At 44.6% G+C, this 25,296-nt stretch overlaps 1 protein-coding gene across 1 annotated transcript in view; it reads left to right on the top strand.

Annotated features, from left to right (window-relative positions):
* Positions 1–25,296, top strand: part of Mamld1 (mastermind-like domain containing 1) — a 60,256-nt gene that overhangs the window by 4,062 nt on the left and 30,898 nt on the right. Inside the window, exon 2 of the mRNA XM_013025953.1 lies at positions 14,404–16,239. Coding sequence (XP_012881407.1) covers positions 14,404–16,239 — 1,836 coding nt within the window. The remainder of the gene's footprint in view (positions 1–14,403; positions 16,240–25,296) is intronic.

The raw sequence follows: 25,296 nt of genomic DNA, 5'->3' as shown, positions 1-25,296 counted from the left end.
CCACCTCCTTTACCTCCTCCTCCTCCTCCTCCTCCTCTACCACCACCTCCTTCTCTTCTTTCTCTTCCTTCTCCATCTCCTCCTCCTCCTAGAAGAAGCTTGTCTTCTCCTCACCCCCAAATAAAGTTGGGGTTGGGGTAAAAGAAGCAAGGAACCCTCTGTGTAACATTAGAAGTGCCTAGGAGGGATACTTGACATGATGGCCCATGCCAGTAATCCTATCTACTCAAGAGGAAGAGACTAAGAGGATTATGGCTCAAGGCCTGCTAGCAAAATGTTAGCATCTCTTCAGTAAACTGGGCGTAGAGGTTCACGTCTATAATCCCAGCTAACAGAGGGACGCGTAGGTAGGAGGATTGTAGTCTTCAGCAAGCCCTAGGCAAAAACCACAAGACCCTCTCAAAAATTGACTAAAGGAAACAAGGGCTGTGTGTGTGTGTGTGTGTGTGTGTGTGTGTGTGTGTGTGTGTGTGTGTGTGTGGCTACAGTGGTACAGCTCCTGCCTAGCAAGTTTAAGGTCCCAAGTTCAAACTCTTGTGCCACCAAAAGAAAAGAAATGCCCAGGAGGAGGGAGATACGCTGTTCACCTTCTCTGTGGTATATGAGCAGGTTCAAGATCTGTAGGCATCAGCCTTGGAGGTACGTGCTTTTCCTCGCAGGAAGCCTGCTGGATTCAGGAAAGAGATGTCCAGCTTGATTCCCAAGGCTATGGCTAGTTCTTTGTGAAACCTCGAACAAGTCTGCTTCCTCTTGACGTCAGGGAGCATGGGTGTGGTCTATAGGGGCCTGTCTTTCTCTAGTCTCCTGATACATTTCCAGGGCCCCTCTGTGTGCCCAGCCGTGTGTTAACCTATGGGATCCACCAGTTGACAATCTTAAGGGCAAACTATTTCCTTGCTTCTTCCTCAGATAAAGCTCTCAGAGAGACTAGTTGAGTGGCTCTCCTGGGCAAGATGTCATGCACTTCTGTGACACCAGGATTGAGATTTCTACTTCATCAACTGGTACTCAGGGAGGATAGAGGCTTTCCCAGTGCCACACAAGCCCACAGGTCAAAGGTTGCATATTTAGATCACGCATGCTAGTGCTGGCTCTCCAAAGTGCCTCCCATTTTCACTGATTTCCATTCACAGATTATCCTGAGGCCACGGACAACAATTAGTACTCATAACAGTGGATGAAACAGAGTGGCAGGGACAGCCCATCCACGGCAGAAAAGTAGACTCATTTTAACCTCTTCTGGTGGCTGTCTGGACCAGCAGAGTCTACAGCCCTGCCTGGCAGAACACCAGTCCCAAGGAGAAACAAGACCAGCCAGTTAGGAGCTACAGTGACTCTTCAAAGTCTTGGGTGGAAACTCAGATCCAGGAATTGGGTGGTCTTTGCCCATATCCCATGCTTCATGCAGGCTGTTGGGTGCCATGCATGTGGGCTGCCCTGCTAAGCCCCACAGGGTGCCAGAGCCAGCTCTCCAAAGACGTGGCTGTCCTTGTCATAGCCACACACTCACGGAGCTCTTATGTGAGCCTCTGGGCCACAGGCTGTGCATCAGTGAAATCCGCTTAATAGCTGCTTTCTGCCTCTGTCAGGAGCTATGGGACGATGGCGAGTAAGGCACAGAGATGGATGCATTCTAAATGGGCACGGGATAGATCTGCTCTGAGTACTTCTTTCAGGGACTGCAGATTGGTGTGGGCTTGGAGTTTTAGTTCCATCTGAAGGGCGATAAGGAACATGTCCTTGGAGATCAGGTGAGAATGCAGAGGGCCTGAGCATCCCACAGGCTCAGCGGCAGCCCCACTCCACAGAGGAGAGCTGGATTCATAGTGCAGCTCTGAACATTCTGGGTCAAGGCCTGCAGTGCGTATGTGCCTTGCTATTTTGGGGATCCTCCCCACGGAGCACGCAGCTGTTCACTCCCTTTGCTCCCTCCTCCTTCTCCTGCAACAAGGGCTCTTTCCTGCTACAGACACCCAACCGGGTGGGAAGCCAGACAGAGGCTTGTAGACAGATCTCTTCCACAAGGGCTGAACACTGCTCAGCTTGTAGGATACTAGTGAACTTAGCATCTGGGTTTTGCCTGGGTAGCCGTGCTTGGCAAACCACTGACCTGCAAATCAGTCTATTAGAAAGAGAGGATGCTGGGACATACACTCCATTTGGCAGTTGGCTTTCACAGGCATCTGGGGGCTCAGCCCTGCCTATTTCTGCACTTCTAGGAGCCTACCCGGACCTAGTCTGCATTCTTAGCCTGCCCTTCCTCCCACTTTTCCCTGCCAGTAAGCCCAAGGTAACAGGTGTCTGGAAGTGGAAGTGCCTCAATGAGGACCTGCTTTTGGGGCAGGGACAGAAGGAGAGCCCAACCAAGCTGAGACTCAGGTACCACTCCTTTGTAGGGAGTATGAAAGCCTGGGGGTCCTACCCTGGAGATGGGAGCTTGTGGCACCCCACAATCTAGTAGGCTGGCCTCTTACTTCTAGTGGACATCCCTGGCCAGAGAACTCCAGTTGTATGTTTTATAGATTTGGGGTCAGAAGATGCCCCTCCATGGGGTGCTGCATGCCAGACTTCCTAAGGAAGGAGGAGCATGTGCTTCTCAGGTTTAGGCTAAAGGTACTGATTTCTGCAGCTGGGAATGTGACTCAGTGGTAGAGTGTATGTCTTTCATTCATAAGGCCCTGGGTTCGGTTCCTCAGAAGCTGGAAGTGGCGCTGTGGCTCAAGTGGTAGAACGCTCGCCTTGAGCTGAAAAGCTGAGGGACAGCACCCAGGCCCAGAGTTCAAACCCCATGACAGACAAAAAAAAGATACTGATTTCTGTAGTAGATATGCAATAATGTGTCCTTCCCTTTCCCCTCTTCTCCACTTTCCCCTTGCCCTCCTTTCCTTCCTGCTTCTCTCTTCTCCTCTCTCTCCCTTCTCACAGATGACTATTTCTAGCTTGTAGATTCTGATGTTACAAAGGCAGGCCAGCGAGCCGCACAGGCCAGTGGTGTTGACTTGCCTCTCACTTATTTATCCCCAGCCTCTTGTCACAGACTTACCTTTGTCTGCTTCCCTCCAGTGGCACAGGGTTCAATTAACACCCGATTGCCATTACTCCAGGCAAGTGTCTGGCTACCCAAGGTTGTTGTTGCCATCCATGGGCCTGACCCTGAAATCTCTTTCTCTTCTCCCCCTGTGGCTGTCCCTCAGCATCTAGCACTCAGTAGGTGTTCACTAAGAAAGGACTGTGTTGCTTCACATTGACCAGAAGGTCCATTAGACACAATTGTCTAGGCCACCCCTGTGTTGGACACAAGAGGCCAAGAGCACACAGAGGGGAAAGGGTGGACTAAAGTCACCAGGCATGTTAGTAGATTGCCTACTACCAGGCATGTTAGTAGACTGCCTACAGCTTCTGAAAAGTATTTGTCTTGACACCTTATGCTGGAAATAGGAAGAAAACAGGATAATTGGCCTTTTATCATTTTCTCCAAAAAGTAATTCCAATCTGCACGTGGCAGCATGGTTGTGGAGTCTAGGTGCTGTAGAGGTACCGAGCCCATTAGGACAACTCCAGAGGTGGACCATGATTGCACAGGGTTAGCACATTAGCTCAGAGTACCTGGGTGGAAGGTGAGGCCTACAGGAGCAGATCCTTTAGACAAAACCAAATTGCTCTAAAGAGTGCACACACGCTAGAAGAGCAAGGACGAAGGGAATCCTAGAGACAATGCTATTTCCCTCCTCTCACTGGACTGGGAGCAAGGACTGGCCAAAAATGGCACAACAAGAACTAGTGTCCCTACTGCCAGTGAGACATAACATTTGGGACCACTACACAACTTGCACTATGACAGACATCCTTCTAGTTCCCAAAGCTTCCCAGTTCCCGAAGAGTGGCATGTGCACTCCCCTGGGAGCAAGAGACAAGTGTGGTACCCTGAAATATGAAAGGAGCGCTGTGGAAAGGCCTTATTTCACAAGGGAAGAGGCTCAGCTCCTGCACTATGTCAAGGGTTGGTAAACCACAGACTGGGTTAGCTACACGCAGCCTGCAGGCTGATTGGATAAACGAAGTTGTATTGGCATCCCTTTTCCATGGCCTGCAAGGTCCTTTCTGTGCAATTTCCCACAGCTCCATGGGCACCATGCACACACTGGTTGTCTGTTCATCCTTGGAACAGGCCAAGAGCTTTCCCCACAGGGCCTCTCTGCCTGCTGCCTTCCTGCTGGAAGTACTCTGCCCCAGTGCTCCTGTGGCCTAGCTTTTTGCTGCATTAGCCCTGCCCCTCAAAAAAGCCTGTGCCCTCTCCTTGCCGCCATATTTTTCTCTTTCCTTCTTTCTTTCTTTCTTTTTTTTTGGTTGGTTGTGGGGCTTGAACTCTGGGCCTGGGTATTGTCTGTGAGCTCTTCAGCTCAAGGCAATTGCTCTACCACAGCACCACTTCCGGTTTTCTAGTGGTTTATTGGAGATAAGAGTCTCATGGACTTTCTTACCTGGGCTAGCTTTGAACCGTGATCCTCAGATCTCAGCCTCCTGAGTAGACAGGATGACAGGTGTGAGCCACCAGCGCCCGGCATATTTTTATTTTTCTAAACAATACTGTGACCCCTCCCCAATTCTTTTTCTTCTTGCTGCCCACTGTTGTCTGCCCCATTAGAATTCCATCTCCTTCTGTCTGGTTCCTCTCCACCTATGCATTCACTGTAGACTGGAAATCTGTTCTGGGGCCCTAAGCAGGCCTGTTTGCTCTGTTGGAAGCCTTCAGCTCTGTAGTGGAAGGGAGGCCCAGTACTTTTTCTGGAACAAAGCTCAAGAGGGCTGAAATTGTCTGGTATTAAGGCTGTCACGTGACTCTGTCAAAAAAAATGTAAACATTTTCTTGCCTCTTTTCTTTCCTCAAGTCAAGCCTTTTGGGCTCAGAACAATGGACTTGGCCTATATAAAATATCTCCAGGAAGCCAGTCTCCAAACACCAACACCCAACATCTGCTTCTGAATAGATGGTTTCACACAGAGAAGTGTACAGTAGCTAACTACTCTCATCCTCTTTTTTAGCCACATGACATCTAAGGAACTCAAATTGCCTTGCCCTTTCCTGTAGTTCCTTTATTGACAGCATATTAGCAAACACATTGCTCTTGTGTTTTTCCCAGCAATTCAGCTTCCTTTTCCTAGGTAGAAAAAAAAAGTATGAATGACTGAGACACTTTCAAGATTTCTCTTATGAATAATTTGCAATATGTCTTCCTCCTCAGGCCCCGTCAGTGGAACTTCTTTCAGGGTGGCCAATAAGGAAATATCCTATAGGAACTCCCCCCCCCCGCACCAATAAACCCACCATCATCAAACTCAGCCACATCTTCATCATCATCACAATTTCCATGATCACCACCTCCACCATCATCATCACCTCCACCATTTCCTTGAACTTCACCACTACCACCACCACCATCATTAGAATTAATATAACCATAACCAGCACCACAATTACCGATTATCTCTACCACTTCCTCTCTGTCTCTCTTGGTCTCTGTCACACACACAAATGCACATATACACATGGACACATTGTTTTTTGACACTTCTCATGATGCAAACACACTATCCACATATAGAAAAATGAATATGTATTTTACAGTTATTCCTTTCATTACATAACCTCTTCTTGTTCACTTCATGCTTTTGGGGTTAAATAACATCAGCATGTGTTTGTGATCAAAACTGAATCAGGATTTGTTATTTAAAAAAAAGAGTACTATGCCTTTAAAAAGATCATTTTAAATGAGCGATCTTTTACTTCATAAAAGGACACACTGAGGATTGCCTTGCAATGGCAAATTCTTGTCGCATTTTATTATGATTTGCTTTACAAAAGTTAGCCTTGCACACAGCTGTTCAGGAGCACAGCCAGTGACTAAAGGCAGATCTGCCTTGAATGGCAAATGCTGCTGAGTAAACCACGTTAAGAGCTATTTTAAGACCACCAAGAATGTGTTTGCATTTTCAGGAGTAGAGAGATAATATTTATCTGGCATCTACACCATGCCAAGCACTATGCTAACTTTACATTTCTCAGCTCATATAATCCTTCCAACAAATTCATGAAGCAATCTAGCTCCCCCGTTTTGTAGGTAAGAAAATGGGCTTGGAGAGGGTGAAATGACTTGCTCTAGGTCACCAACAATTAGACAGCCTAAAGGTTCAAAGCCTTCATCCTTCCATCTTGCCACCCCATACAGCTATGTTTTGCAACTAGAATTGGATGTTCCAACCTTTCTTACTTTAACATGCAGAGTGTCAGGTTGGTCAGACCCACGGCAATGCTTAATGGCACTTGGGGCCACATTAAGGGCCTTGCAGGAAAATGGCTACCTTCACGTACATAGTATAGGAACTTCCTCAAGACTCTGAGGTCAGTGCTCTCTGTGATATGTGACATGTGATTGGAAAGCCCTGGGGCAAGTACAACAATCCCTACAGGCAAAGTTGACATAGTATAACTGACATTGAACAGCAGGATTTTTATCCTCACAGTGTGCAGAGTTGAAATGTCCTATCTTTTCCTCAGTGTCCCAGAATAACCTGAGTTCAATTGAGGAAGGCCAGCTTACTGCTGAGGTGCCAACATATTTACCATCATGCATGTCTGGTTTCTTGGGACTCTGTTACTAGAATGCACTCCAGAGTTTTGAATGCCAAGCACTGCTCTGTCACTGACTATGATTTCAGTAAGTTAAACCTAAGCTAACTTAAAAACTGGTCTCTCTGAATCCCAACTTACCCACAAGCAAAACAGGGATCCCAAACAAAGATCTGCCTCTATCCTAGGGTTTTTTTGTTAGAATCAAGAGAAAAAGAAGAAGTGCACTCTCCAAGAACAGAAGCTAGGATCTTGCAAAGGCCTGTGGTTAATAACACCAAGATTTGTCTGTGAAGCCCTAGTAAAGTTCAATATTCTGAGAGTCTGCATATATCCTTTCTGACTACTATCTGATCACTTGTGTCATTTACACAAATCCCACAACCCCCTAAAGGCCTTACTACCAAAACCATCCCCTGTGTATGCATGAAAATACAGAAGCTGCCTTACAGGTATTCACATCCTGCACAGGCATGCTCTGTTGATTCCTTGCTCAAAAAAAAATTTTTTTGGGGGTCCGGTTGTGGGGCCTGAACTCTGGACCTGGGTGCTGTCCCTCAGCTTTTCAGCTCAACGCTAGCACTCTACTACTTGAGCCACAGCGCCACTTCCGGCTTTTTTCTTTTTGCTTATTTGGTGCTGAGGAATCAAACCCAGGGCCTCATGTATGCAAGGCAAGCACTCTACCACTGAGACACCTTCCCAGCCCTCAGACAAAAAAAAATTAAGACAGAGTCTCCTTATATAACCAAGAACCTCACTATATAACTCTATAGAATCTTACTACATACCTATATTGCCCTCCAGTGTGAGATTCTCCAGCTCCCAACTCCCAAATGAAAAACTAGGCTAGAGCAGTTGGGAGGGGAAGCCAGGAAGTATAGATATGGTTTGGCAGCACAGGCTTCTGAAGGACAAAGCTTTCAGCAGTGTTTCTTGCCTCAAGGTCAATGGCTCACTCCAGGTAGAATGGGAAAGCAAACACCCTCTCCAAGGCAAATGACACCAATTTGAGTTCCCCCAAACCCTGCCATAGTTCAGAGATGTTGCCATGCTTTTCTCAGATTTCAATTATAGATTTAAAAGTCCCTATTCACCTTGTCCCATGTGCTTCTGTCTCTGCAAGGTGTTAGCATGGAGGGCATGACAAAAGATGGTATACTTATTCCCATGGGCTATTTTTCAGCCATAAAAGCGATGAAATATTGATACCTATACAACATGGATGGATCTAAAAAGAAACCAAACACAAGAGGCTGCATTTGGAATGATTCCATTCCTGTGAAAGACACAAAAAGCAGATGAATGGCTGTCAGAGGCAGGAGGGAAGTAACTGCTTAATAGTTATGAAGTTTCCACGTGGGTTTTCGATTTGGAGAGTTCTGAAATTAGTGTAATGATTGAACAACATTGTGCATGGACTAAATATACTGAAGTGTTCACTTGAAAAAATGTTAATTTCATGTTAGGTCAATTTCACCACAATTTACAACAACAACAACAAAAGAGGAAGGCCTAGGCTCTGACCCAATACTCATTGCCAGTACTCTCCAAGCCTCTACTTCAATGGCACCAGAGCTTAACAGCTGGGCTCTAAATTTACTAACTGGGGTCAGTGCCTTCACAGGCCCAGAGCTTGATGCCTCGGGACTAAATTAGGCTTAGTCAGTAAGCAAGCATGTGCTGGCCTGGGGGTGGGGAGCTCTGTGGCTGAGTACTTGTCTAGCTCACACAAGGTCCTGGTTCTACTCCAGTACCCCTCATAAAAAGAAAAAAGCAAAGAGTAAAGAAAAGAAGTAATTGAGATGTGTTGTAAGTAAAAGCATGTGTTGCTTCTTAGCTGGGGAAGCGTGCTCTGCACATGGTTAAGTCAAGTCAGATAAATGGTCTGGGAAACACTGCCGTGTTACATTTGGATGATCCTTTGAGGTCAGGGGCAATTGGCAAATCCTCTAAGGTCCAGGTTCTTGTTTCAAACCACCTGCTAGTAGAAGTTGGTCCCTTGTCTCATAGTTCAGAGATCAATGACTTCTCTTGAAGCCAATCAACATTCAGGTTTCTCTGTCAATCCCAAGTACCCTGAGATTCTCCAGAGCTTCATGTTTTGCAGGTCTAAAAATGATGAAAACCCTATTTGTCCTCCAAAAACTTCAATTTCACTTTGTTGGGACATTCTGCTTAAAAATGAATATTTAAGTGACACATAAGCCCAGAAATAAGGACACCATGTGTGTGTGTGTGTGTGTGTGTGTGTGTGTGTCTGTGTGTCTGTGTGTATCTGTGTGTGTCTGTGTGTCTGTGTCTGGATCTGTGTGTGTGTGTGCATTTTTTTCCCAGGTACCCTCTATCTCTTGATCTTTCTTTCCATGTAAACTCTTGTCTTATCTGTTCTGGAGTAACTTCCATCATGTACCACAAGATCCTCATTACTTTCTTCTGAGCAAGTCTATTGGGGGACCATCCTTGTCCTCGGAGAGCTAGGAATCTAGCCTCTTTGATCAACGATGGGTGTTTGGGCTCTCATGGGAAGAAAATAATACAGTATTGCATGAAGTTATTTATTATAGTACCAGTGTAAGAAATCAAAACGCTAATTAGCTTAAGATACAGTGATAGAGACTCTAGTGAAGGCAAAGGAGGACTAAAGCAGCCACACACAATTTTTACCTTCTTTTGACAACTTTTCAAATGGCCTGAGTACCCAGTGCCCTACTAGAGGGACAATGAAGCCTAACTGGGTTTCTTTAACCCATCTGTTTGTTTGTTTTTTTATCCAATAAGAACAATGGATACGTTTTGCTGGCCTATGATTGGCAAATATATTAAGCTACCAGATTTCACAAAGAATAATGTATATAAGTTATGTTCCTTATATTCCTTATGTCCATTTTATGAGCCAGGACTTTATTTTTATGATCTCTACCTTTTTATAGACATCTTTACGCTTTTCTGATATTCCAGACTAAAAATGCACAAAGGCAAGATATGATGTAGTACGATGCAGGTTTGAGTACAGCCTGGGCTATGGAGCAAAACACTGTTCCCAGATACACACACACACACACACACACACACACACACACACACACACGGAAAAGAACAAAAAAGAAAAGAAAAGAAAAAATGGGAACAATTGTCTGATGCTATGGTTCAGACAGAACTAAAAGTAATGTCAACTTCGTAGCTCCACTTGGCCCCAATCAGAAGGGTGGCTTTTGTTTTCTTATTATTTAGCATGTGAGGAAGCCATCACATGCTTGAAAGTCATTTTAATGAATGTTTATAAGGTCATGAAGATCAATCACATTGGTACATTGGTAGATTTGTCTATCTGATGACCAAACTGGGACTCTACAGTCTTTTATGTTTGGAAAGTTACTCCTAAAATCAGCCAGGATACTCTCCTTTACTCCCTCCTCCCATGTCCTACCAGGAAAAGCAGGGTGTGGTAGGGATTGGGTTGAGTGAGGGAGGGGTTGCACCTGAAAGCAAATGTCCTTATTTCTTAACTGACTGTATAACCCAAAGCTAATCAAGTTGCCCTTTCTGTTTTCTGTAGGAAGAGAGGGTTGAAATCCTGTGATGTCACTGTTGTACTCACTGTCATAGGGAGAAGGCAGAATCATGTGCAATAGGTTGCATGAAGGAAGTAGAGGGAGGCTAGCTGGGACAAAGAACCTGCTCTCGTAGAGACCACAGAAATTAGAAAACAGTGAGTGCATGAGGCCAGAAGGTTTTCAGTAAGTGAATTGGATCTAAGTACATTATAGGAATACAGCTAGGAAATACTACAACAAAACCCTTTAGTGCAATTAATATATACTAATGAAAAAAGAGAGGTCTGGAAGCTTAGTAGGGAACTAAAAAGAGAAGCTGTTACAGAATAATCTACTGCCGTGTCACGGGGATCTCTTGAAAATACCTGGTCAGGGTCTAGGAGGAACCTTAGAGGTAGTAGCCATGGTATTAGGTGACTGTCAGTGGTACCGGTGTGGCAACACACAGACCCTGCCAGCCTCTGACAAGTAAAAATGAGTAGCAAACTGTGCAACTTCAAAAGAGGAGGCACTGAGGGAGCCATTATCTTAGGGGCAAAACTCACTGGATGATAGATTTCCACGCCTCACGGATGCCTGATAAAAGTAGATGCTCGCGGAGCAAGACTGAGTGCTTCCATGTGAACACAGACTCCTTCCCTTAGCCTAAAAGTCCGGTGGCTAGTGTTCTCACTGTTCAGCCAGGGTGCTTCAGGCTATCTGCCGAAAGCACTCACCATCGAGTCCAAAGCAAGGCACCATTCAGCCTCTATCAAACAGAGTTTCATTCAAAACCAGTGAAAAGGGAAAGCTCAGAAGAGCTTCCTGGCAACCCCTCTGCCAAAATGGCAAGCTTAAGTTAGACACCAATAAGGACACACATCTAGAAGCCAAGAGAGAAGAGCCTGCCTTTTCCTTAGCCTCCTAGATACTCTATGCACACAACAACATCAGCTTCGTAACTGCAAACTTGGCCTAGCTACAATGTCACCTGTTCTGGCAGATGAGATGCCCCTGGACACCGTAAGTGGGGGGGGGGTTTCCTGGGATCTGCTTTGCTACTGAGGACCCAGGTGAAGTTGAGTGAAGACTATTTACATGGGTGTAATTGATGAATGCCAGAAAAGTGGTGTGCACGCAGGCTCTCATTTACGAGGAGTGCAACCTCCTTTGCCAATGGCTGCCAGTGTTACCTTTAGCGCCCACAACTCACGCTCTTGCTTCCCCACTCAGTACCTCCTTAGTCTCTGCAGGTTCCTGGCAGGCCAACAATTGGGTGACAGCTTCAAGATCCCATGAAATCTGCCAGCAAATTTCAAATTCCCACCTGGTCAGGATTCCAAGCTGTGGTGCTCAAAACCCTATGTCCCCTTCCTTCACCCTACCTCACCCATGCTTTGCCTGCCTACCAGTGTATAGATAGCACTACCATTACAACTCTCTTGAAATTCAAGACATGATAGACATACATTGGACCCAACCATTGCCAGCTTGGCCTCCCTGTGAGAGTATCCAGATATAAAACCACAATCAATCCCAATAGATCAGTTTCATGCATTTCTATTTCTTTGTTTCTTTTTGTGTCAGTTGTGGGGCTTGAACTCTGGCCCTGGGCGCTGGCCCCCAGCTCTTATGCTCAAGGCTAGCGCTCTACCACTTGAACCACAGCTCCAATCCCACCTTTTTCTGCTTATGTGGTGCTGAGGAATCAAACACAAGGCCTCATGCATGCAAGGCAAGCACTCTACCACTGAGCCACCTTCCAGGCCCCTATTAATTTATTTGCCAGTCCTGGGGTTTGAATTCAGGGTGTGGGCCCTATCCCTGACCTTCTTTTTGCTCAATGCTAGTGCTCTACCACTTGATCCACAGCACCACTTCTGGCCTTTTCTGTTTATGTGGTACTGAGGAATGGAACCCAAGACCTCATGCATGCAAGGCAAGCACTCTACCACTGAGCCACCTTCCCAGCCCATGCATTTCTATTTCTAACCTTTTGGATTTCTTTGGCATGAAGTGGAAGGCACCAAATATCCATTTGAGCCTCATTGATTTGTTTGTGGGATACCACATAATTCACTGAGTGAATGGCCAGAGTCCCTGTGACCTAAATCATTGCTGTTCATTTATCCATTGATTTATTCAGTTGCTATTTAGTGAGTGCCTGCTGTACTCTGAACAGCACAGAACTCCATGGATGCTGCACCTCACTAGGCTCCTGGATGGGAAACTGGACACAGATAACTGGCTAGGGCTCATTTATACTCCAAGCATTCCTGTCTGACCTGGCATATTCTGGCCTTAGATGAATTCGATGGCCCAGCTGCCCCTAGAATTACACCTGTTTGATCATATATATGTCAGAAGTCCAGGAAGTATGCAAGTTCTTTCACTCAAAGTAATGATCACCTTCTGTGATAATTTGTTATTGAGATGGATGAAAGCAGCGGATTGGGAGTCTGCTGAGTATTTGTAAGGGACCTTACATGTGTCCTGGGCCTGCTTGCCCTGTAGCTGAGCAACTCCAGGCAAGGTCAGGCCCCCTCCCTGGCTCACAAGGTACCCTTGAGTAATAGGAAGGGATTGGCCTGCCAAAGCCCTTAGAAATTTGCCTTAGTAACTAATGGCAGGTCCCAGCTGGCGAGGCCCTATAGATGCTGCATGATCTACCTTATTTCATTGAGTCAACCTTGCTGTATCTACTTGGGGACCACAGTCCTGTGCCACACTGCATCCACTCATCCTCTGAGCCAGTGGTTTTCAACTTAACTGTCCATTTAGAAGCGGTCATGCACCTGTGGACAAAGTCCTGATGCCTAGGCCTTGCCCTAGGTGAAACCAGAACAATCTAATTGTAATGGAAGGGTCTGGGAAGGGAACCTGGAAGATTGTAAGTTATTTTCCTGTGCAGCAAAGCCTGAAGCACCTGGTATCTTCAGATCTGAGGACCTACTTTGATGTTGTGGCCATATGAGCTGTGACTCTTATCCTGTTGGCAAGTGATGGGCTATCAGAGAATCAGCACTGTATGTCCCGGAAATACTTCCAAAGCTAAAGGGATTCTGCTGAAAAGTAACAAGCTTTAAGAGGATAGTGACTGTTCACCTGTTGGCATTCAATTGATTTCCTAGTCCGTCTCATACCTTTGCTTGTTTTGAGCACTCCACCTCTTTCCCCACCCACACACTTGCAGTACACACATTCTCACTATCTCATCTACCTGCTGACAGACATCAGCCAGGGTCATTAACCTGACAGAACCATGGGTCAGACTATGAAGCTGGGAAAGAGTGGCTATACTGTCTTCTAGCCAGTTTCACTTTGATATTGACAGCTATGCTTTTATTCTTTGTAGGCAGCTCTCCCAAGGTGCTGATTCCCCAGTGGGTCCCTTTCCTGTTGTTTGATACCTCCCAGCCTAAGGATGCATCTGCACAGAGGAATTTCTTACCTAAATAACTTTACAATTGGGTTTTGTAAAAAATGACAAGTTCTTCTCATTAAAAGCAAACAATACAGAACTGTGGAGGATAAAAAGGATCTGGCCAGTTACCTCCAATAGATAACTATTCAAAATGGTTGGATACAGGTTCTTGCTAGATATTTTTGTACGTATATGAGCAATATATATGTGTGCATGTGTGGGTAAAAATAAATAGAACAATGAGTACTACTGCTGTTCAGAAAGATGTACTTTTCAAAAACATATGTATTAGATAGCTACCCAGATGATCATACCCATATCCTCTTCATTCCTGTAAGGTTTCTGGTGAATTGTATTTTAATCCATACTGCTTGATGCATTTAACCAAGACAAAGAAGTTTGGTGTCTAAGTTATGGTTTTCTTTTTTTTTCAAAATTGAGTTGTCCATAGACAGGATTACAATTATTCAGCTAGTTTAGTTTGTTCTCGAATGCCTGTGTGTGGAGAAGGCTTGCTTAGTGACTTCAGCCTAGTGAAGTCTCCTTTGAGCCGTGCATGACTCTCAGTTCTGTTTAGCATACAGAATATTGTCTCATTTGAAATATAAGAACACTGTTTAAATGAAACAACAAGGAAAGAGCATTCTAAAAACAGAATATATTTTATAGTTTTGACAAGTATAAGTCTTAAAGTGAAAAGCCTATTGTATCTTGCAAGTTTCCTGTTCATTAGCTTTAAGATGTGAAGCCTTCTTAATTATCTCTCCTCTCTTTGTCTCTCTTTTTCTCTCTCTGTCTCTCTATCTCTCCAACAGGGAACCATAAAGAGAAGGCAGGAAGGAGACAACTTCCAGTATCCGGGCATGGCTGATGGTGGTTACCCTAATAAAATTAAGAGGCCCTGCCTTGAAGATGTCACCCTTTCTCTGGGCTCCGGTGCCCATCCCAGTACCCTTTGTGCAGACCTGCAGGTTCCTACAATGACAATGAATCCTAGCTCTGTGGCCATGGGTGTATCTGGCCAATCACTACTGCTTGAGAATAATCCGATGGAGAATCATCCCATGAATGGCGGTGTGATGGGTTCACCATATGAAGTGTCATCAACTGTAGAAACAGGGCCAAAAGAGCCCACGGTTCCTTACTATGACAAAATGAACAGTATGCCTGCTGTGGACCAGGAACTTCAAGATCTCCTGGAAGAGCTAACGAAAATTCATGAACCTTCTTCAAGTGATCTTGATCTTGAGAAGATTCTGGGAAGCAAGCCAGAAGAGCCACTGGTGTTACACCATCCTCAGGCACCTGTAGGAGCTCCACCCAAGCTTCCGGTTCCGATGCCACACATAGAGAGCCTTGCTTCCAGCAAGGAGTTTGCTTCTAGTTGCAGCCAAGTCACTGGCCCATCGCTTCCAGTGCTGCCCTCCTCCACAGGCATAAACTATTCGATTCCTTGTACCAGTAAGCAGATGGTCTCACCCAGTCCTTCAACAGCACAGGTGCAGGCCAAGAACCAGGTCCAAGCTATGCTCCCTGTGACTTTGCCCCAATTACAGGTGTCTCAGTGGCATCATGCTCACCAGCTGAAAGCACTGGCAGCCAGTAAGCAGGGATCTGCTACCAAGCAGCAAGGACCCAACCGCAATTGGTCTGGCCTGCCTCCTCCAGGCCTTTCCCCACCTTACCTCCCAGTACCGTCACCACACCCACCACCACCACCGCCACCACCACCTCCACCTCCACCTCCGCCGTTCAGCCCTCAGAACTTCACAGCATCGTGCATGGCCTCCAACAGCATGGCCTCCAACAGCATGTCGGCCAGCACTCTGCAAGGTTCGCCCAATGCCTTACTCTCCAGTGTGGTACCCAGCAGCAGTGCTGCCCTTGGGCCCACCTTGCCCTACACTCCTGCCAAGCTCCCCAGCCTGGCTCTCAGTCAGCAGCCACAGTTCAACCCTCAGAGCTCCATTCTTGCCAACCTAGTGTCCTCTACCATCAAAAGCCCTCAAGGACACTTGATGTCTGCTCTGCCTACCAGCAACCCGGGGCCATCCCCACCATATCGTCCAGAGAAGCTCTCCAGCCCAGGCTTGCCACAGCAGTCCTTCACTCCACAGTACTCTCTCATCCGGAGCCTCACTCCCACCAGCAGCCTGCTAAACCAGCAGCAGCAGCATCAACACCAACAGCAGCAGCAACAGCAGCAGCAGCAACAACAACAGCACCACCACCGCCACCACCACCACCACCACCATCAAGCGAATGCCATGTTCAAGCCTATGACCAGCAATCAGCAACCCAAAACCCTGAGTATGATCATGCACCAGGGGCTGGTGAGCTCCAGCCCAGAAGCCGCCGAGCCATTTACCTTTGGCAACACCAAGCCCTTGTCCCATTTCACATCTGAGCCGATCCCCCAGAAGATGCCCTCCATGCCTGCTACCTCCAGGCAGCCTTCCCTGCTTCACTACCTGCCTCCAGGAAACCCAATACAGGCCTCTTCTGCCACTGCCTCCTCCACCACCACTGCCACCTTACAACCACAGCAGCCCGATCATCCTTCATTCCTCCTGCAGCACATGATGCAGCAGCAACCGCAGCGTTTCCAGCGCTCAGTAGCCCCAGATCCCATGCCTGCTCTGCCCAGACAGGTAAGGGAACCAACCTCCTAGATGCTGGTGCTCCTTTGTGTAGGAAATGACAACTTGATCTTGTGCATTTGATACCTGGCTTGGCAAAGCAAATCCAGGCTATCATCCTCTCAGAGACTAGCCTGGAATAGTCCATGTAAAGGCAGCTAATTCTGTGTGGTTTGAGCACTTGTGTCCGTGAGGCCAAGTGCTGGTTTTAGTGCCTGTCCCAGCCACCTAGCTCCCCTGGGAAAATTGCCCGGGAGGATGAGTCTAACTGTAGAGATGTATTTATTGTTTTTCCCTAGACAATATTTATTGTCTTGCTTGGATAAGGACGAACACTGAGCCTTCTAGAAACAGCACAGCAGCATTTTACTACATAAGTTCAGCATGCCATTTCTGACTGTGCTTGATACCAAAGCAGGAACTGAAAGGAAACAGAAAAAAGATGCACTCAGAAGGTCATTGCTCTTATTGTCTCCATTTTACAAAGGAAGAAACCGAGGCTCAGAGAGTTGCAATGACTTTCCCAGAGTCACACAGCCAGTAAGGGGCAGAGCAGGAAGGTAAAGCCAGTGAGTCTCAAGCCAGAGTTTGTTCTCTTCTTGGAATTACTTTTGACTTGTATGTCTCCCGCATCCTAGACAGTCTTTTCAGTCATTACATGATGCTGATTCTCCTTGGTGATGACTATCACAGTTCTCCCTTTTCATTGATCTGATCCTTGCCAGTATCAATTAACTACTGCTGTGTAACAAATTGGCCCCAAACACGGCTCACAGTTTCCATAGGTCAGGAATACTGGCATCGCTTAGCTGGGTTTTTTTACCTCAGTTTCTCAGAAGGGTGCAATCAGCCCTAGGCTCCACAGAAAGAGAGAGAGAGGAGAAAGAGAGAGAGAGAGACAGAGACAGAGATGCTTCCAAGCTTCCTCATGTGGTGGTCATCAGTTCCTTCCAGATACTTCTTTAGTCAGAGACCACCTTCGGTCCTTTGCCATGGAGTGTCTTCATAGAACATGTCGCACAATATGGCAGTTATCTTCATCCAAGGGAGAAGAGTAAGGAAGAGTCCCTGTAGGGCAGAAGTCAATCTTTAAAAGCAAGTCTGTATTATCATTAGATATCAGAGAGAAGGAATTGTGTGAAGATGTGACTATCAAGTGGCAGGGTTCAATAGGACCATGCAGAATACTGTCATTCATGATCTTCCATTCTGTTCATTTTATCCCTGCTCAAGTTTGGACCCTCTAAATTCTTTGTGTCAGCTCACACACTTCCCAACTCCCAGTAAACCATCCATTGTTCTAAGAGTTGTCTTGCTGAAAAACAAAGTGGCCTAATGGCCTTTTCCACTAGCTCCAAATCTCCAGAAGGCCATAGCATGGTCACACCAGCTTCTTTAGAGTGGGTACCTGTTGGCCTCTTCCTTGTATTTTGATTCTGTAACCCAGAAGTGCTTGCAATTCTTGGCCCACTCTGCACAGTTTTAGCCTTTACTCCCATTATTCTCGGGGCGTGGCTTCTCCCTTCTCCTGTTTTCTCCTCTCCAACTCCTCGTTGCTCTCAATGCTCCCTTCTGCCCTGTGTCACCGCACTCTTCAAGGGACATGCCTGTAAAGTGCCTGGTAAGGAACCTGACCCTAGAGACTAACCTTTCAGAGTCTGGTCTCTTATATTGAGAGGACCCACATCAATCTTAGGGATTTGTGAATGTTTTAGCTTGTAGAAGCTTGATTAAGCACAGTGCTTGACAGCAGGTTCCCAAAAGAATGGCCAGGGTGAGTAGCCCAAAGACAGAAACAGAGCAGGCAAGACAGCCACCTTGGGGCCGTGACACTTCTCTGCAGTTGATGAGCACTATGGTTTGATTTCATTAGAGGGCAGCTGTTGGCATGGATTTCTACAGCTCTCAGTGCTAGCATCAACAGGGAAACTAGCAGTAGCAAGCATGCTCCTTATTCTGGAGATGTGGCATCATAGCATAAGAAAAGCCTTTCTGTTTTTGTGTGTAAATCAGTGCATTTGTAGCCTGAACATGGTGCTCCAGCGGCCTATCACCTGGCTCCGAAGGAGAATTCTTACTGGTTGTGGTCATGTCAAATGCACCCAACTAGACAGCTGGGCAGGCTAGGATAAGGTACTCAGGAGAAAGATCAAGCATGCTCTTCAAGGCTGGCAGCAAGAAAAGAGCTCAGGAGACCTCTGGCAGCAGAAGAGAGAGACTGGGGTGCCTATAAGGAATATAACACGCCACCAGGAACAACCCTCCCAACCAGTTCAGGCTGGTGCCCGTGGGATTCCCCTAATTCCATTTCCTTCAGTGTTGAGAAGAAAGGCCCAGAGTGGCTCTCAGTCACACAGTAAGTCACACAGCAAACTACAGATCCTCCTGGTCATGAGGCATTTCCTCTGGAATGTTCCCTTCCTATCTTCGCCTCTTACCTGTTTCCTCCTCTACAGGATAGTCATGATAAAAACATCATTTGAGGACTGGATGTGTTAAGATATCTAAAGCATTTGTTCCAAGGCTTGGGAAAAAGGGTTTGCTATCACTGACTCCTGACCCTAAGCCCTCGGACCTGTTTTGTGGGACTAAGACATGGTTCTCAAAGCCAGGAGCAGCATGAGGACAGCATGTGAGCAGCAATCCCTGTAGACCCAGTTGCCTGCCATGGCGTTGACAAGAGCTATATGGCTTGTGAACTTTGTGTGTTCTTTTGGTCCTAGGGCCTGATGCTCTTGAGCAACTCCAGCCCTGGTGGAAGAGGGAGAGAGGTTATGCTTACCTTGTATCCCCTCTCCTTTGTTCCTGAGTTCTCTCATGCTCACACTCCATCCAGCACCTAATGACATGGTATTCATTAGCTTGTGCTGCTTCTCCTGAAAGATAATGGTTACTATGGAAAGCCTGGAGATTCCTATGAATGTGCATCTTACTTTTATAAAGGTATCATTTTTAAATGTAAGATGAAAAGAGTAAGCCTAAATGTCTACTCCAGCTGGCTGTAGGAGCTTACTCTTATTGGCAGGCTAGTTGTCATCTTGGGGGCTTTTACAGGTGAATGAATTAACAGGTGAATGAATGATCTCATGTCAATGGACTGGCTGTTTCCACTTTAGGCAAGTATTGAATGGTGGGAAACCAGCCACAGGTTAACCAACAACACTGGATACGTATAGAGCTGAGGTTCCAGTCTGTTTTCTGACGTTGACTGGGCCAATGCCATAAGCAAACTTCTTAAGCCCTGAGTCTCTTCTGCGAACAGGGAAAGGAAAAGTTTCCACTATACACAGCATTGGGAAGACAGAGAAGATGACATTGAGCAGAATAGTGCATGGCATACATGTGCCCAAGACCGTGAAAACCCTGGGACCAGATGAGGTTCCAATGTAGAACACTTTGGACTTGAAGTATAATAAGGTGTAAACACGAAATATCACACAAACCTGAAGGGTAATGTAAATGTTTAACAAATTTTGCCCCCCTCCCATAAAATCTGGCCCCAAATTTATAAAAATAGTTTCCAGAATTTCTAGGATTTCAAATTACAGGAAGGGATGTGGAAATGCAATTATTAAGGGAGGGATATTTATCTCTCTCCTAACAGCCAGTCCTAGTTTAAATTTTTGCATATGTTAATTGTATAAAGCAGATTTTATTATGACATTTTTGTATACATATATATTGTACTCTTATCATACACATGGATTAATTGTCCTTACTATCCCTCCCCTTCCCCAGGTCCCTGTTGGTCCTCCTTCTACTCCTTCTACTTTAATATTTTTTCTGGATTCCACAAATAAGAATATATATATATATATATATATATATATATATATATATATATATATATATTGTCTTGTTGAGTCTGGCTTATTTTATCTGACGTGATTATCTCGAGTCTATCCATTTTCCTGCCCATGACATGATTTCTTCCTTCTAATGGCCAAGTAATTCTGTGTTGTATATCTACACAACATTCTCTTTATCCATTCATCTCTTGATGGGCTGATTTCATAATTCTTTCCTTTTGTGGATAGTGCTACAAACAATATGACTGTAAAAGTGTCTCTGTTTTATGCCGACTGGGTATGTACCCAAGAGTGGTTAGCAGGATCATTAGATAGTTTTATTTTTAGTCTTTTGAGGGATCACCATACTGATTTCCATAGTGGCAACACTAATTTCCATTCCTACAGACAGGGCATACGGCTTCCCTTTCCCCTGTATCACTGCCCGAATTTGCATTTGTTATTGTTGTTTCTTTTCTTGATGATACCCTGAATGTGGTGAGACGGAATCTCAAAGACCTTTTAACTCATATTTCTCTGGTGGCTAAAGAGGTTGAACATTTAACGTATTTATTGGCCACTTGTACTTCTTTCCTTGAAAAGTATTCTGTTCCTTTGCCCATTTATTGATTGGCTTATTGTCTCTTTTGCTATTTAATTTTTGAGTTCCTTCTGAGTGATGATATTCTTGGCATTAATACTGTTGGATGGATAGCTAACAAAGATGTTTTTCACATTCTACAGGTTATCTCTTACCCTGTTAATTGTTAAATTTTAATGACCTCATCACCTCAGTCTATTTCCCAGTTTTCCTCCAGAGTAGGTTATATATCTCAGTTTTAATCAAAGGGAGGTAAAAATGAATTCTATTCCTATGATTTGTTTCCCCTTCCGGCTGAAGAATATAGTATAAGAAATACCTTCAGTGTGTTACAAAAAACAGGTTAGAACTTAGTTCAATTTTACCATTGGCCACTAGAGAATGGAGCTCAGATTGCCTCAGAAAGGAACACAAATCCATCAAGGAGATTGGAGTGAAGCTATGTAGAGAGGAAGTAGCGAGAGGAAGGCTCTGGACACAGTGCCCTCAGCTCTTGTGTGTTGCAGGCCCTCTCAGATCCACAAGGCTGCGAGAGTGGCTTCATGGGGAGGAGGGATGTGGATTGCAGCCAGTTGGAATAAGAACAAAAAATCCTGGAATCTGATCCTTGAGGCTGGCCATGAGGCACAGGGGGAAGAGGGAGGGCAGCTGCAGAGAAATAGACCAAGAGGCACATGACGTTGTTTTGACTAATTTTGAGAAGAGAGAGAAAAGAGAATCCAGTCTGCTATGGAACAGGCTGGATTAAGCCCCTACTGGGTCTGTTCTGCTTTCTGTCTTTAAGAAGTCTTATATCTTAGGCAGCAGTGAGTAAGACATGGCTTTGCTATCTATCTGTCCTTCTTGGGAGGCTGAGCCTCTGATGGGGGTATGGACAGATCCATCTGAAACAAGAGCCCTCACTACCACACTTGTGGTCCTCCTGTGTTTTTGAATACTGAGTCCTTCAAGGTGTAGTATTCCCAGTACCCAGTAGGCCCTGGGGCTGGGACCAAGGCAACTTCTCTTCCCTGTAGGCACACACAGGTGAAGTAATAGAACCCCTATGAATACTGAGTGGTAAATGTGATCCCAGGATTTCAGGTGGGCAGAAGGAGGGCTTATAGCAAACTGGGGTCATTGGCCACTTGAAAAGCGAAGCAGAGGGCCTGTTGCTGACAATGACAGTAAATGGATCAGAGAGCGTGTATATGAGTAGCAGAGGAAAGGTCAACTACCACACACAGATGCCATAGCATGTAGTGCACCCAACTTAAAGAATACTCCCTCCTCCCCTCTTCCCTCTCCCTTACATCTCTCTGCTTCATCATTCATGCACATCCCTAAGGTTTCCCAAAAAAAATACCCTTAAAACCTAGAGATTCCAAAATGCTCTTTGGATTGGATTTCTAAGGCTGGACTGGCCTGTTTCACAGAACATAACATTTAATTACTGCTATCACAACTCACAGTGCAAATTAGACTGTCTTTATTCAAACCATGACCTCCCAATGGGGAAAATGAATAAACTACCTTAGTGATGTGCAGAGAATTCCTTATTTTGATCCATTTGCAATTAGAGTCAGGAGATTGAAAGTCAGCCATTTTCCTATTTTTACAATCACTCAATAACATTTGTAGAGTGACCTTGAACTTGGTGACCCCCCCCCCGTGACCCCACCTGTCAAGGCAGGGCCTTGGACTTTCCTGTGTTCTCTTGTTTTACAGGGAAGCTAGTCATGCTCAGAGAAGTTTCTTCGTCTTTTACTAATTGTGGTAACGCCTCCCAGATTCCATTGCAAAAGTCAGGTCTGGTGAAATATAAGAGCAGAGGCCTCTGGAAAAGCTCTGGGCTGCCCACCAGTCAGATGAGAACTGAGGAAGGGTCTTGATTTACCAGATGAACAATGGGAGGGTTCTGAGTCACGTTTCAAAGAGCCCATACATTAAAGACATGTACATGTTTTTCTAAGTGAGGGAACGTTCTTATTTTTCTATGTAAACATGATTGTCCACTCAAGCTTAGCCTTTTGTTTCTGTCTAAACTGAGCCACAAAAAGCTATTTAGTTTGGGAGTCCTTTTTTTTTTGGAGGGGTAGCTTAAGATGAACTATGTTATGTACATGGTAATGTGTAGCTTGAAATTTTGGGAATTGATACATCCATGTTGAGAAATTGTATTTTAACCCCTTTGGATTGGCAGGAAAGAAATGACAAGGCTTATTGAATTTGGGAAACATAGACTCAAACTTAGGTTGTCAATGAATTTTTGTCTAGTTCCTTTTTGGAGTAGAGAACTCATATGATCCTTCATCTTAAAGCTTCCCTCTCCCACAGCCATTCATGGCGCCATATTGTAGGTCTATGATAAATGTTGCTCAACTCTATTTGCACCCATTAGCCTCTGGCCCTTGGGGAGCTGACAGATTTCATGACCTGGCCCCGCTTTGTAAAGCAACTGTGTATTAAAGACTTGACAAATTATAAATTAGAAACATGTGGAAAAAATGGTGACTCTATTAAACATGTACAGACATTTTTTTTCTTTGTCATTATTCCCTAAACATTGTGGTATAACAAGTATTTATTGACCTAACATTCACATTGTATTAGGCATTGCAAGTCATCTAAAGATTTCTTAAATTATAAGGAGTATGTGCAAGCATTCTATTCAGATACTAAGCTATTTTAGGTGAGGGACTTGAGCATGTGCAATGAAGAAAGTGTGAGCACAGCTAGTGAGGGGCAGCAGTGTCTATTATGGTTAAAGCATCCCATCTCTGCCCCCAAATGAAAGAGTTTCTTCTTTTTCCTAAGGAATTGAAACACTTTAGGATTGCCTTTGATTTTATTATTTACTGACAATGAAAAACACTGCTTTTACTTATTTTATTTTGTTGTAGGTTTAGCTTTGCTTTGTTTTTTTTTAGCCTTTGCTAGATGAGGGCTTATGAGAGGACATTACCCACATTCAAAGCAGCAAAGTTGTTAAAAGCAGCAAAACAACCTGAAAGTCCACACTGATTATCCCACCCCCATCTCTAGACTCATCTCTGTGACTTCACTGACTCCCATTTGGATAACAGCTGCTAAGCTAGGAAGTGGAATGTAGCGCCCCTGTTTATCTGCTTCTTTAGTGCTTTTTTTCGTCATGTTGGACACATTTTATATTAGATTAGAGAATGTACAACTTGGACTCACACAGATGAAAGGCACCAAGATTCAGTTGTGCAGGATGAAAACGTTCTGCAGATGGATAGTGATGATGATTACACAACATTGTGCAAGGAGTTGGTGCCACTGAATTGTACACTTAAGAGCATGGCAAAACCAGATGTATACAGTCATATACCACAAAGTAATGTTTCTGATAATAATAGGCTACATGTACGAAGTTGTTCTCATGGGATTGTAATGGAACTGGAAATTTCCTGTCACCTGGTCACATCATAGCTATTACAGTACAATACATTGTGTTGTTTGTGATGAGGCTACTGTCAACAAACTGATTTTACCATCAGTCCTACAAAAAGACCAGCACACAAAATCATATATTTCATATTTAGTACTTAATAATAATTAATAGCTATGTTACTGGTTTATGTATTTAGTATATTTCTTATAGTAAATACATAAAGTTATATATTTATTCACATATTACTTTGACCTTTGCTTCAGAGTGTATGCCTACTTAAAAACAACAACATTTAATGTACAGGCACAGCCTATAATCTCAGCAACTTGGGAGGTAGAGGAAGGAGGATCACAAAATGAAAACCACCAGGGCCTATCTCAAAAACAAAATACAAAATGAAAGGGCTGTGGTATAATTCAAACGATAGAGTGTTGGCTTAGCATGCACAAAGCCCTGGATTCCATCGCCAGTACAAAAAAAATATTATTAAACAATTGACATTTCTTCAAGTGTCCACATCATTAAGGGTCAAATGACTGTATGTTTCATTGCAAAAAAAAAAAAAGAAAGAAAGTGGAAGAGTACAGCTTTTTGTTTTGTTTTTCTTTGTTCCTCCCCCCCCCTCTTTTTTCTTGTTATTATAAAGATAATGTATAGAGGGGTTACACTTACATGTCAGGTAAAGAGTACATTTCTTTTGGGACAATGTCACCCTTTCCCTTGTTCTCTCCTAGTTGTTTCTTTCCATCTACCCCCACAAGTTCTATAGTTCATTTTCATCAGAAAGACTATAGTTTTAAAATGCTTGTCAATCCTCAAGAGCAGCATTTTCTTCTCCAAGCATATGAATCTGAAATATGAAAGTGACAGCCAGCTGAGCTGCCCATTTTCCCTCCTAGGAAGGAACAAAAATCACTTTGTGTCCACTCTTCCTGGCCATATCTTAGTGAGGTTCAACACATGAGAATGAGACAGAGTTTTTTTTTTAGCATAACTGGTGTTTAGAAATAACTGTGCAGGTAAATTAAATAAGTAAAAAAATGACTGTCCTTCTTTAGGCACTTTGGAGAAATGACATGTGGCCAGAGGGAGGAAGAGACAAAAAAGTAAAAGTTGGATGGGACAAAAAAATAAGTAGAGACAGACATTATCTGCTTTTGTGTAGAATAAGAAAGTGCACTTACTTCATTAGTTCTCTGGTACATATGCAAGTCTCAAAAGCCCAGGTTGGCTGGCAGTTTATTCAGTGGTATAGCAATCAGCAGGATAATGACCAGGTCTTAGTC

Source organism: Dipodomys ordii, unplaced genomic scaffold (genome assembly GCF_000151885.1).
Source record: "Dipodomys ordii isolate 6190 unplaced genomic scaffold, Dord_2.0 Scaffold89, whole genome shotgun sequence".
Classification (NCBI taxonomy): domain Eukaryota; kingdom Metazoa; phylum Chordata; class Mammalia; order Rodentia; family Heteromyidae; genus Dipodomys; species Dipodomys ordii.
This window is presented reverse-complemented; position numbering and strand designations above follow the sequence as displayed.